Source organism: Anas platyrhynchos, chromosome 1 (genome assembly GCF_047663525.1).
Source record: "Anas platyrhynchos isolate ZD024472 breed Pekin duck chromosome 1, IASCAAS_PekinDuck_T2T, whole genome shotgun sequence".
Taxonomy (NCBI): Eukaryota; Metazoa; Chordata; class Aves; order Anseriformes; family Anatidae; genus Anas; species Anas platyrhynchos.
The window spans coordinates 104520931-104533957 of NC_092587.1; the positions used below are offsets into that span (position 1 = coordinate 104520931).

Below are 13027 nucleotides of genomic sequence, written 5' to 3' on the forward strand. Positions count from 1 at the left end.
CTTGGATAAAGTATCTTAAAAGGTCTGTCTTACTGTTTCTCTGCTGAATTTCTTAGACATCCTGTGTACTTTGAGCTTACTGTTTTACATTTTTCTCAGAGAGGCTCTATAATTATGCTGATAGTTAATAAATTATTAGATGGAAAACACTTAATGCCAGCTACTTAGCCTTGCTTTCGTGTCTGTAAAATCCACAAAAAAAAAAAAAAACAAAACTATTTGTAAAGAAAATAGCTGATCAAGGAGTAAGAGTTGAATGAAACGAGCTATGAGTGTTGCCTACCTTTCCAAGTCTTAGCATATTTTAAAATTACTAAAACTACCTTTCACTTGAGGGGTAACTGTAGATGATTACCCAGTTCTGAGAGGAAATAAATGTTCTGAAAACATAAATTCTTTAAATGATCCCTATTGTTCTATGGCAGTGTTAGCACCACATTCCTATGTTGGTGTTCAGAGGACAAGTTTTCAGCTGCATAGTACTGGCCAGGGTGCTTTGAAAAGCAAAGTTAATTCAGTGGCAGCAGCTACTAGTTGTTTTCTCTCTTTAGCGGATCAGCATATTCATTGAATTATTTATCAAGCTTCTACTGACTAGATGAAGAACACTTCTACCATAATATTCAGAAACATAAAAGTTTTACAACTTTTACTAACCATGCATGTACTAACCTTGTATGATGATAGGATTACTGGATGGTAGGAAGGAGCTGGGTATCTTTATAAAGAGTTTGAGTAGGTCGGTTACACAACTAGATTATGTAACAATTTTAAAACAGCAATATTAGAATAGACGTTAACATCTGAAAGCACATCATTTTACCTTCAGTAATCTAATTTTTTCTTCAGGGTAAAACCTCTTGAGGCAGTATGCCCACTAGGAAACTCAGAGAGCTGTGTGATGCAGTGACAGTTGTCCCACTTCTCAAGGCTGGAAGCCTTGGTTCTCTAAGTGGCAGGCAGGGTAAAAGTTGAGTGAAGTAGCTGAAGGGCATGGGACTTCTTTCCAGAAGTACTTTTCCAACTTACAAAATGGGGAAGGAAAAGTAGCACGTCTGATCAGCGTGTCGGGAATTTTGTAAAACAGATGATTTCTGGAAACACAAATTAACTGTCCAACTTGAAGCTTTTTACTGCTCTGGTTTCCAGCAGTGTCTGATTTGGTGGTTTTCAGACGATCTGCAGCACCTTTTTGTATTTGAGTTGTTTAATCAGTCAGTATATTTTCACTGCTTAAATACGCAGTGTCAGGTACTCTTCCTACCATGATTAATTTCTGCATGTGATGTCTCTGGTTATATTGTTACTAGTAATACTGTATAAAGAAGCAGCGAGAAATGGTAGGAGCTGCAGTAGACAAAAGTCTCCTGCACAGCCCACATGGTGCAAGCAATGAGAGCCCAGGTTTCGGTGCTCACCAAACATCCATGGGGATGCAGTGATTGTTTGGGTTACGTTAGCAGACCTTGGTGTCAAAATTCAGAATGTGGTATCAAGGAACACTGTATCAGATGATAAAGAGCAATGAAAGTAACTTCATCTAGTACTGTTAGTATAATAGCTTCCAATTGTGTCAGTTTTGCCACTTACGTTCGTAGTGAATTGGGAAGAAACATCTGTCTTTTTGAGGGCAGTTACTGTTACACAAGTAAAGTAACGTATAAGTGAGATTACTGTCCCATACAGGAATCTGAAACTCCTTATTTCATATTGTTTGCTAATATCTTAATTGTAAAACAGCAGTCAGGATTAGTCAGATTTCACTGAAGTTAAAAATGTGTAGCAGAGCTTCCATTCTCAGTGTTCAAGGTCTCTGACTGCAACTGTAGTAGCATCAACTTGCAGCATCTTGCTAGTCCTGTGAATGGATAGTGTTTCTAAGAAACTGTTTTCTGAAGTGAAAATACTTGAGCTGTGCCATACTTAACGATAGGAGATTAAGATAAAATATTTACTTAAGATTTCCATTTACTAGTAGAATAGCTCAGGTGGGAGGGAAACTGATATCCTTAGACCAGAAATTAAGACAGCTGGTGATAAGACAACACTACTGAGTTGCTTGTGACTTCTGAATACGATGACAACTCTAGGGCACAGCTGGTGGTTTGTGGAACTTGTCAAAAAGCTTATGTTGTGGCTGCCAGCACTGTACTTCTTATCCCAATAAATAGAATGTCCTTTTATGTCACTTCCAATTCTATAACTGTCAAGAGCAGAAACAGTTCGTCTAAGCTGTAAGAGCTGTAAAATATAAAATAAAGATTGAAGTTGCTTTATTTAATATATCCTTCCCCATTCCTTCTGTCCTTTTAGTACACCGACTTTTCTTGTATACCAACAGCTTCAAATTGACTATTTGTTGTTGACCTAATTTTGTCCTTGTATTCTATAGCGTGAAATTGTTTAGGAATTACAATGTCTTTCTCTTGCGTTAGACTTGAATGTTGGTTCAAGTAACTTTGCATAACGTATTTAATTTAATTACCTTGTTATTATTACTTAAGGTGGAAAACTCACTGTGTTTAAAACACAACTTGAAAAAGGTGGTTGTCTCCCATACTGACTCCAGCCTACTTAGGGGGAAAAAAACAAAAATGTGGGTAAATGGATTGGACTGAATTGAAACAAAGTAGTAAATTCTGTGTTTGAGAATGCTGATTGCCCTCTTGTGGCTGACCTGTAGGCAGCTTTAATCTTTTTCTGGCTGGCTGAAGGCCACTGTACTGTTCTACTGATGGTTAACTGTGGCTTACTAAGAAATGTTATGTTTTTCAACAGAAAGCAAAGTGACTCTTAAATACCAGAAAATTATTTTTTCTTGTTTATTCAGGGAAATAATTTGGGTAAGAAAATGATTATTGTAATCTGCATCTGTTATTTGTAGACACTTTGTCTGCATAAGCTCTGGTAAAAAGCTGCAAATTGTACAGATATTAAAAAATGTACAGCTGAGGTATGAATATAGCTTTTGACAGTTTTGATGTAAAACACTATTCTTACGTTACCCTATTGCTAGGCTAGAAGTAAAAACTTCTACATCCTTTTCTTAAGGAAAAAAAAAAAGCGTAACTGAAACCTGATTGACTAGTATGAGTTAGTCATTGAAATATCTGTTTTCACGAGACTGCAGTTAAGGTCACTGACAATGTTCCTTCATTTGCAGAGGTCCTTGTGGGGGTGGGGAGGGAATGTCTCAGACATTTGAATTGCATCTGTAGGCTTTTCTCAGGGGCAAGATAGTGAAAACTGTGATCCCCCTTTTTTTTTTAAAAAAAAAGGGCACAGTTCATATAACGATAGAAAGATTGTAAGAGATTGAAGTTCTAAACATTAATTACATCTTAAAATTGATGTTATGTTTCTACTTCAAGTATTTTAGTTGTATTATTTAAATAAGATATACCAATATGATTTTTTTTTTTGTTAATAGTGCATGATTTAGGTGGGCAGACAGGAGTTTCCAACAACCTGCTAAGATACTTTATTGCTAGATGAAAGAGCTGAAGGGAGTTTTAGAGCCTTTATGCTCAACAGTCCTATTTTGCATATTTTAGCATAATTTCCCTGCCCCCAGTTATACCTGGGCAAGCTAGGATTTTAATCAGCACTCTAAAAGGGGTATCCAACTGACAGTGGAAATTGGGTCATTACATTACACATGTGAATTTTGTCCTGACAACATCCTGTGTCTGTGCCATCCATATTAACTAGCTAACTTGCTGCTGGCTGTATGGTTTGTACACGGGGCGAAACTGCTGAAAATGCAAGGAACCTTAGGACATGCTTAATGCTTGACATGGCCAACAAAGGTGCTCTCACCTGCAGAAATAACAATAACAACAGATTTCCAAGGCAAGGAAGTCTGATTAATGAAGTAGAGGATTAGGGTTGAGGTCTTGGCTATGTCATGATTTAGCCACGTGATCATTATGTTTTCTTGTCTGAATACTGACAGCACCTCCGTATTCCTCAGTTTCCATGTTTGTTAAAAAGAAGACAATTCTGTTGAGTTACTGGAACTTTAGAACTAGACTTTCCAACTCACCACCTTATTTTTTTTAAAGCTCTCCTTAACCAGTCTTTTTAGTGGTTGTCAGCTGTCCATCTAATGTTTGTTTTCAATTTGAACTGTCAAATGAAACCTTCAAATGACCAGCACTTAAAGGTAGTTACCTTGATCAGACCATCTGTAGTTGTCTGTCCCCTACCATTTGCTGTTATTTAATTCTGTCCTAACAATAATTGCTCTTCCAGTACTTCTGGCACTACTTGGGTATTTCAGGATGTAGTGAAAAGAATGGTAGGTCAGATCTCATTAGGCAACTTATTTGGAGCGAAGGATCTCCCCAGACCCATTGCTAGTGCAAGGGGAAACACTTTTCCTCCAGGTGCATTGTCACAAAACCCAGGTTAGCTGCTTGCTTGGGATCACCTTCACAGGAAGCATGCCTCCCTTTCGTTCCCCTGAACTGCGTTTAGGAGAGAGTAGTCACGTAGGCCAGTGTCCCTCATTAGTCATCCGGGCCACTTGACGCTCCCTTCCTACCCTTCTCCTCTGCTGCTCACTTATGAGTGTAATGAAAGGTATCCTCAAAATAAGGTAGTTCATCCTATTTATTTTGAAAATGCAGAGTCAGGATATACTGAGTACTTCTCTTTATTGTTACTGATGTTGTAGGCATCTAGCCAGGTATGCTTACGCTGCCAGGCTGTGGTACATAAAGAGGGAAGTAATGCTGCTTGTCATCATTGGCCCTGTCAGCGATGAATTACTCCTTGGGTTTGCCTTTCTATACATCTTTACTTTACCTACAGCTTCCCACTTGCACTGGTGTCTGACTTTCCACCTTCTTTCTGTTGCATGCTACCTGTCTATTTCTGATTGCTGGATTTTTTTCACCATTGGAGCAGGATGGATTTTAGACAGCTTTTCCCTTTTCTGTATGTTGCTATTGAACAAGCTTTTGTAGATGATTGTAATTTTTATTGTTCCTTTCTATCATAGTTTCTGTTCCTAACCAGTTTCACCTGTTTTGTACCGTTTTAGGTACTAGGTACTGTAAACTAAATATACGTAGTATCTTAGACTGACACCTGTTTACTCAGGTTAAACGTAAAGTTATGATCCCAGGTACCTGGGCGGGCAGCAGTTTCTCATTAATTAATATTTGTCTTCTGAGATCCAAAAGAGTTAGCACATTTTTTTGGTGTGAGAAAGAAAGATTTATTCGATTGAGAAGGAGAAGAAAACAAAGACTGAAAATATCAGGACAGCGCAGGAAACAGAAAACAGATTACATTGTATTTGTTCACATTGTCTTTCCAGCTCTTTTAAGCATCTGATTGTTTTTTAAACATTTGCTTTCCCAAACAACTGGGTGATCAAAAGCTATCGGCCTGTTCCATTTGGTCTCTGTGCTCCACACAGAAGACATTTTTTTCATAAGTAGGCTATGTTAATTGTCTCTAGACTCATTCATGAAAAGGCATGAACAGGACAGAACGGGCTTGATGGAGAGCCCTCCTTGAGTAAGCTCCTACTTGCGTGCCTGTTTTATCCTTCAGAATAGATAGATTTATAAACTTTTTGGCACGTAAGATCTGTTTCTTCAGGCTTTTGCAATAGAATGAGATAAGATGAACTGTGGGGGGAGCAGTGTAACTTTTTTAGAAGGATTATGTTTACTAATTATTAACTAGGTATGTTTGAGAGCTATTGATGAAAAATGTCAGAAGTAGGAGTGCTGTGTTAACTGCAAAGATTGAAAGGACACTTCTTGCCTCAGTGTACAATTCTAATTAATAGGCCTCTTACAGAGTATCAATTAATTTTATCAAGTACAATTTCAGGCTGATGGCAGTGTTCTTGTTCCTGTGGTACTAGAGTTGAGGATAGATACGTTAAGTTAGGGTGAAAATGAGTTCCAGGAGAAACGAACAAAAAAATGTTGTCAAAATCTTTGCAAATGGGGAGAATAGTAGATATATGATAATGAAAATTAAGTTTGTGACATTACTGCATGTTGTTATCTCTTAAAAGAATAACTTTAGAAAACATATAAACAATAAACAGAATAAGTTGCTGAATGTATCAGCAAATATGGTGATTTAGTGCCAAGCAGTACTTGGCACTGCTTTGAATTATGCTTCCAAGCAAGATTTGTGAAGGTGCTGAATTATTTTCACTATCATGTGCAGCTGGAAGATTTTATTCGAAGTGTAATTCTAGTTGAAATGTGACAGCTTGCAAAGAAGAATGTGAGTTGTTACAGAGATAACCTGAGTTAGTTTTTCAGTTAATGGTCTTACAGATGAGTTGTCATGGAGTTAAGGCATGTTTTAAATATCTGTCAGTACTGGGACAGCAATACAGAAGCCCTTAATAGGCTGAAATGGAGTAAGAAAGTGGGATTTTTCCAGTAAATGCACTATATACATACGCATTTGTGGATTGTTAATTAAGAAGATTTGTTTTGTGTTAGAGTATCAAGTTTTGAAAATGAATATGGGTGACTGTCAGCAAGGTTTGAGTATTAACAATGTAGAAAAAATAGCTTTGTGGCACAGAGTGGTAGCAAAAATGCTTAGTTATCATATTTCTTAGAATATCAATCTAGAATATTAGGTCAAAGTATACAGACCTAGTAAAGAACAGTAACTGGAACAATTTTTTAATTAAGTATGTTTTATTAAGTATGGGTGAGTCATTGGGTACTTTGAAAAGCCTGTTTGAGTGCTTAGAGTGCTAAGCAAAAATGTGTGGTTCTTTGGTAATTCAGTTACTGGTATGAAACAGAAAACTACTATCTAAGAAAACTTTCACAGAAACTTTGCAAGTTGACTGTAGTGGGTGTATGCTGGGAAATCCATGCAAATTTTCAATAACCTAGGTGAAGATACTAGAAAACCTATGATGAAGTTAAAAATACACGATTTACTGGATGGCATGGAGAGCAATTCTGTTAGCTGCAGCCAACTGCATTGACATGAGTGGGAGTTAAAGCATGTTTTAGGCGAAATTACCAAATAATTTCTGTTCAAATTAACTAATAAATCAAATTAGCTTTCTACACTGCTGCACTGGTTTTATGTAAGGCACTGGTATGAACTCTAATTGGAATGACCATCATTTGGATGATTATCTGAATCATACATTTAATTACTGCATGTTAAAGTGTCTGGCCCCTCTTTAATATAGATTAATTATATTCTTTTTTTTTTATAGTATGGCATCGCACACAAGATTGGTGACATAACAGTGGTATAAACATGAAGAAACAGGCATCATTTTTTGCATGAATTTCAAGTACGGTGAAACTGAAGTTCATGATGAAGTGCTTTTTTTTTTTTTAACTTAATCTCACTTTAGATTCAAGATTGTAAAGTAGACTGTATTTAGTTTTGTAAGTACCAAATTTTCTTTTATATATTTTTAATACAAAGTTTACAAAGTGACTACCAGCATTTTCTTGCTAGTTTTGTATTTTAAAAAGAATGCACAATCACTCCCCTTTGCTCCACCACCACATAGATTCAAAAATTCATCAAGTTAACAAAATCAACTCAGGTGGTAGAAATACAGCCTTAAGCAGTGGGGCATTGAAAGAGATTTTAATCTTTAATAGAATAGTTCTGTTTTTTCCCTAGCTTTCTGTTCAGCTAATGTGATAGGAAGTATATCATCTATTCAGTACTGTAGTGCTACTACAGTATCACTGTAATGAGGACTTGCAACCTGTGTTTGAAATGTACTGTATTTTAAGATTGTATATGTTTTATAACAATAAAATGTATTTGAATGCTACAGTTAATGCTTGCTTCAGCATAATCTGTTAATGCAGATGTTGTGGTAATTCATGTCTGTACACTGTTTCATTGTTTCTGTTCCTCAACTTTTACCCTGCAGAAAACCAGAGGAAGGAAGAATGCTCTCTTTAAACCAAGCTAGGTACATAGTCTTTTGTCTTCTGTGACATGAGACTTTGAGTACTGATTAAAACTGTGAGTTCATAATAAAAACATTAATCTACCTAACCATGTAAGGATGAAATCACTGTATCTGATCCTGTGGATCAGAGCTTTTAATAATTCACTTTATTCTTTGTTTTATTTTAAAGTTGTGGCTAAGATGAAATTGGTGGGAGTCAGTACCCCACCGATATGTGGGCAGTTTTTAAAGTGGTCATTTGGTTATTGTCACAGTCCCCATAAATCAGAGCAACTTAAGGACATCTTTCTCTGCTCTTGAGAAATGCTGAGTGTATGTGTGCATGCTGTGCTTTTTTGTTTGTTTTTGTTTTACTATTATAATATGTAGTTACTAATTTAAAACTTAATCCAGTGGTATCTGCTATACTGTACTCGAAAGGCAACCATATACTTCATTGGTGATACTGGTGCTTATAATGCTGAAAAGTATGCTACTTAATTAATTTTGCTTCAGTTTTTGAAAGGAACACAGCTAATTGTATTATAAACTCAAACTGAGATGCTTTTGACCAAAAAAATCATACATTTGTTTTTGACACTGCACATAGAAATAAGATAAATTAAGAAAAAAGTTTAAAAAAAAAAAAGAAAAAAGGAAAGAGGAGTTTCTAAATGTCACAGTTGTTTAAGTAGCCAAATTTTTTGAAGTAATTTCAAATCTGATTTAATTTCAATATTATGATTGCAGAAAAAGATACTTTGCCTTTAAGAAACACTTATTTTTATGCCAAAACATTGCATTACTCATCTCTCCCTTGACTCTGTGCTGCCTAAACTTGTCTGTGAGCAAATCTGGCAAGTAATTAATCAGGGTAAAATTCCACTGGGAAAGTTACTTGGTCAAGAAGCACCAATTGCCTGTTTGGTTCCATAAGACTGTCACATAAGACAGTAATTTATAAATAAAACTTTTTTCACTACAGTTTGCTCCAATTAAGATGAAGAGATATTCCCTTCCACCCCCACCTCCCTACACACCCCATCATCTAAGTGATTAACTGCTAGTGTTTTAGGAGAGGGGAGAAACACAGGAATTACTGTGCAAGCTGATAGTATCAGCTAGTTGGTTAAAAATTAGTTTTGTAAAAAGAACTTGAGAAAAGTCTGAAACTTCATGCACCTAAGTATGTCCATGGAGTGAAAGGAACCATTTTTGTACTCAAATTCCTGCTTAAACTATCTTTCAATATATTCTGAGTAAAGAAAAATATCTGTTGCTCTTGAAGTTAAATGTGTGATGCATTTGTTTTCTTCAAGTAAGCTAGTAGCTGCAGAACTACTTTGTCATGTCAAATCCACGTGACAGTACAGCTTTTCTTACTAGCCTTCCAGATGCCAACACGGAGTCTTTTGCAAGGTACTGAATGTTGACTATTTAGTCCAGAAGTCTACCTCAGTGAGATGGCCAAGTAACTGTTAGTTTTGTTACAGTGGTGTAAATGTGGTACAAATTCGAAAGCCTTCCTGATATTATATAGACAGGTTGAAGATTGAGACTAACTCTGTCTGCATGCTGCCATTGTGTTCATGCTTAGAAGGTAAAATAATGAAGCCTGGAGATCATGCCTGGATAGATTACTGTGACCTGGTGTCTGTTTGTGAATTATATATGTCAGTAGGCATTTTTACTTGGATATGGTTCAAGTCTTCAACATTTTATCTTTGTATCTAGCATGCAGACTGGCTCACCTGGTCAAAGGGTGGAGGAAACACCCTGGCTCTTGTGCCAAGAGATCTTCTTGCCAGGGCTTGCTTTTCACAAGAAAGTTCAAGCAGTACTTATTTGGTAACTGAGCTCTTGTCCACACCCAAAAATCTCTGTCTTTCTCTTTCATATGCAAGCTAGCTGACCTGGACAATTGGACAAAGCCTAAGAGCTGCCTATACTCAGCAGCCTGCATCTTTGCTGCAAAACTTGCAGTGCTTTCCCACTATCCCTGCATAATATGCAGGTCTATCGAATGTGAATTCTTGAATCAAGCTGTTACTGTACTCTATTTAGTTCAGACCTCTCAGTATAATTTTTCCAACAGCCATTCTAATTATACACATCTGAAAAATAGCACTGTGCTCATACATTTTAACACTTGCTGGCATCTTCTCCACGGTTACCAAGCGTTCTAGTCATGCAGACCTTTAGGTTTGATGTGTGATATGGAAATCATGTGTTGCAATTTAAGACCAAAGCTGGTTATGTGGGTTCAGACTGCCTGGGTGTTACACCATCTGGAGTCTGAAGCAAGTCAGATCCTTCACCAAATGAACTTTCCTGTGGTCTAGGGGCTGATCCAGATTCAGACTTTGCCCTACAGGCAATATGGCTGCAACAGGCTCAGAAATGGGAACGAGCTATGCCACTACAAGGCAATTTCACATTGCCATGACTCTATCCAGGCCTGAACTTATAGCATTGTAATTATTTCCATAAAAATTAGAAACCCCAAACTGTAACTCTAGCATATGCTTTTTAAACAGCAGAACTCAGTATGCTAGAGGCTGAATTGGCCCAGTCCTTCTTGCTCTTGGCTTTTCGTTTCTGGCCTTGGGCTATATCTTATCTTTTGTCAGCATAAGCATTGGTGCAGCTGCTGTGAGCCACATCAGAGACATGATTTAGTTTAAAATTACTTACATATAGCGTAGTTTAGTTTTAACTCAGATATGTTCACCATTTCAGTTCACCAGACAGCTGCACCAATATTTGTGCTGACAAAAGGGGAAGAGAAGGAGACAGTGTGAAAGTGGAAACAGGGATCGAAGTACAAGAGAAAGGTGGGACAACTTATTTCAGCAGCAATGCTAAAAGTGCTCTGAGCAGGGAGTTAGACTAGATGTACTCCAGAGATGCTGTCCAACTTCAACTATTTTGTGATTCTGTGGAATAGACACACATACCCAAATTCTCCCTGCATCAAAAATGGTGATTTTTAGCAGCCATGTAAATCTGAAGATGCTTGAAGGCTACAGTTACCTCTGCTTCCAACTGGTGGTTCCAGGCACCCTTAGTCCTCCTGGCCTGCTCAGAAACCAGCTGGTCTGAATGGGATGCAGGTTGTGTTGTATTGCACATGCATCCCATGGGCTACCACACGTATGAACCAGTCTATATGAATCCAGTGTGTTCTCAGGACATCCCGGCCCAGCCAGTGTTGGAACTAAACATGTCAGCAGAAGTTGCCACTTTTAATACTTAAAGGAGATGGCTGTTGATAATGCTGATGTTGTCCTCAATTATGAGCTTGCAAAAATGTATGCAGTTATTTTTTGTGACTGCAAAGTAATTCCAAGTCTCTCCCTAAGGCATCTGATGAAATAGATTCACTTGGGCAAATCACCGTTATCTTCAAGGGCAGTGTAGCTAGGTCACTGGTAGTGCAGTTCTCTATGCAAACGATGTCTTCTGTTGTTTACAAGAAAAAAGGCTCAAGTTCAAGTGGAGAGGAATAATTTACTTCAAACTCAACTTCAGTAACGTGGAAGGTGAAGAGGGAAACCATTAAAAGAAAAACCAGTATCTTTCTCTACAATGTGGTGTATCATCCAAATACTGCTTGCTTTAATCCATATACGCAAGGCCCAGTTCATAAAATGTAAACAGAGATAGTAAGACTCTAATGTGGTTCATTCTAGTTCATTTGTATTCCTCTTATGACTCTCATTGTTTATGGGAAAATGTAATATGTTAAGAATTGCAAGTGATTTATTTTGAATTGTTTGCTTATATAATGCAGGATGCTTTAACGTTCAGGAAGCAGAAAGGCATGAGCAGGAGCCTGAGCTGATACTGAATATGTCAAAGTGCTTACAATGCACTGTATGTACTCTGTTCTGCATAAGCAATTCTCCGGTTACAAAGTAAATTGCATTAATTAAAATTATCACAACAGAAACTCTGAAAGTTTTGCTTGACAGAGAAATTATAATGGAATTACTGCCTTCTGTGTTAACACTGTCTCGTGCTGCTTTTTTACCATGTCTGAGTGTCTAAATTGTCAATGCCAGGTCTCTGTCCTCACAATCTAGCTGTCATTAATGCAACAGGAATGTGTTGTCCTTGCAGAAAAATCCCTGTTCCCTTCACACCTGTCTTTCTCAGTTTTGAACTTTTTCTATGTAGCTCTCTCTATTATCAGAAAACAAACTTTTTTTGGAGGTTCTGATAGTCCTACTCTTCAGGTTAATGGAAAAGGAGGTGGTAAATTTAATACATCTCTGATCAAATCATGCTTTAACATGGAAATGAAGTGCATGAAACCCTTGCAGAACTGTTTGAAGAATGCTGTATCTGAGTTGCTGAAACTGGGAAATAGAGTACTAACACACTAAGGCCTGTCCTGTGACAGGCAGAAGAGTTTCACACTTTCAAATCCAAATTTTGATATAGATATTACAACTTAAATGGGGAATTAGAGATTCCTGTGATGGGACAGTTTAGAAGAAGCTAGACTAGTTTCAAATGTAGTACAAAATTTTACTCAGTTGACTGCCATTAAAAAGATGCCTTGCCAGTCATTATCACTACATATATATGTATATTAAAAATAAAAAAAAAAGTTAGCCCTTAATAATCATACCTGTGAGTATGTGATACCAAAACTGCAGAGCGGAAGCCCTGCAATTAGTGCTGCTGGCTGCCCTCCATGGCAGTTCTGGTCCCAGTAGTCACAGTGGGGTGGCTTGGGAGCTCTTGGACAGGCAAACCAGGATGGAAGTGTCTGGAAGTGTTCAGCCCCTCCCTCAAATCAGAATCTTGTCCTGTCATAAGGTGTCTTAGATTCCAGGCAGTTCTTAGCCCTTGGTCTGTTGCCATGGACTTTGGTACACAAAGCTGCAGTTACTTTTCTAGAATAGCAGGTGCCTTACATTTGTCTCTTTTTTTTTTTTTTTTTTTTTTTTTAGTTCCTTGGCTTTTTCTTCTTGTAAAGTAAAAGGTGTCTTTTCTCAGCCCTCACGGCTGTATTTCAGTGGCCAAGATTTAATCATCAGAGAGGCGTTTGTAGTTCCACAGCCTCTGCTTTGGCATCACTGCAATACACTA

General features: G+C 37.4%; 1 protein-coding gene across 1 annotated transcript in view; it reads left to right on the top strand.

The window, feature by feature from the left end:
- CXADR (CXADR Ig-like cell adhesion molecule) overlaps nucleotides 1-7811 on the top strand; it is a 33472-nt gene extending 25661 nt beyond the window's left edge. Inside the window, exon 8 of the mRNA XM_038186900.2 lies at nucleotides 7226-7811. Within this exon, the coding sequence (XP_038042828.1) occupies nucleotides 7226-7267 (42 nt within the window). The 3' untranslated portion in view covers nucleotides 7268-7811. The remainder of the gene's footprint in view (nucleotides 1-7225) is intronic.
- The last annotated feature ends 5216 nt before the right edge of the window (nucleotides 7812-13027 follow it).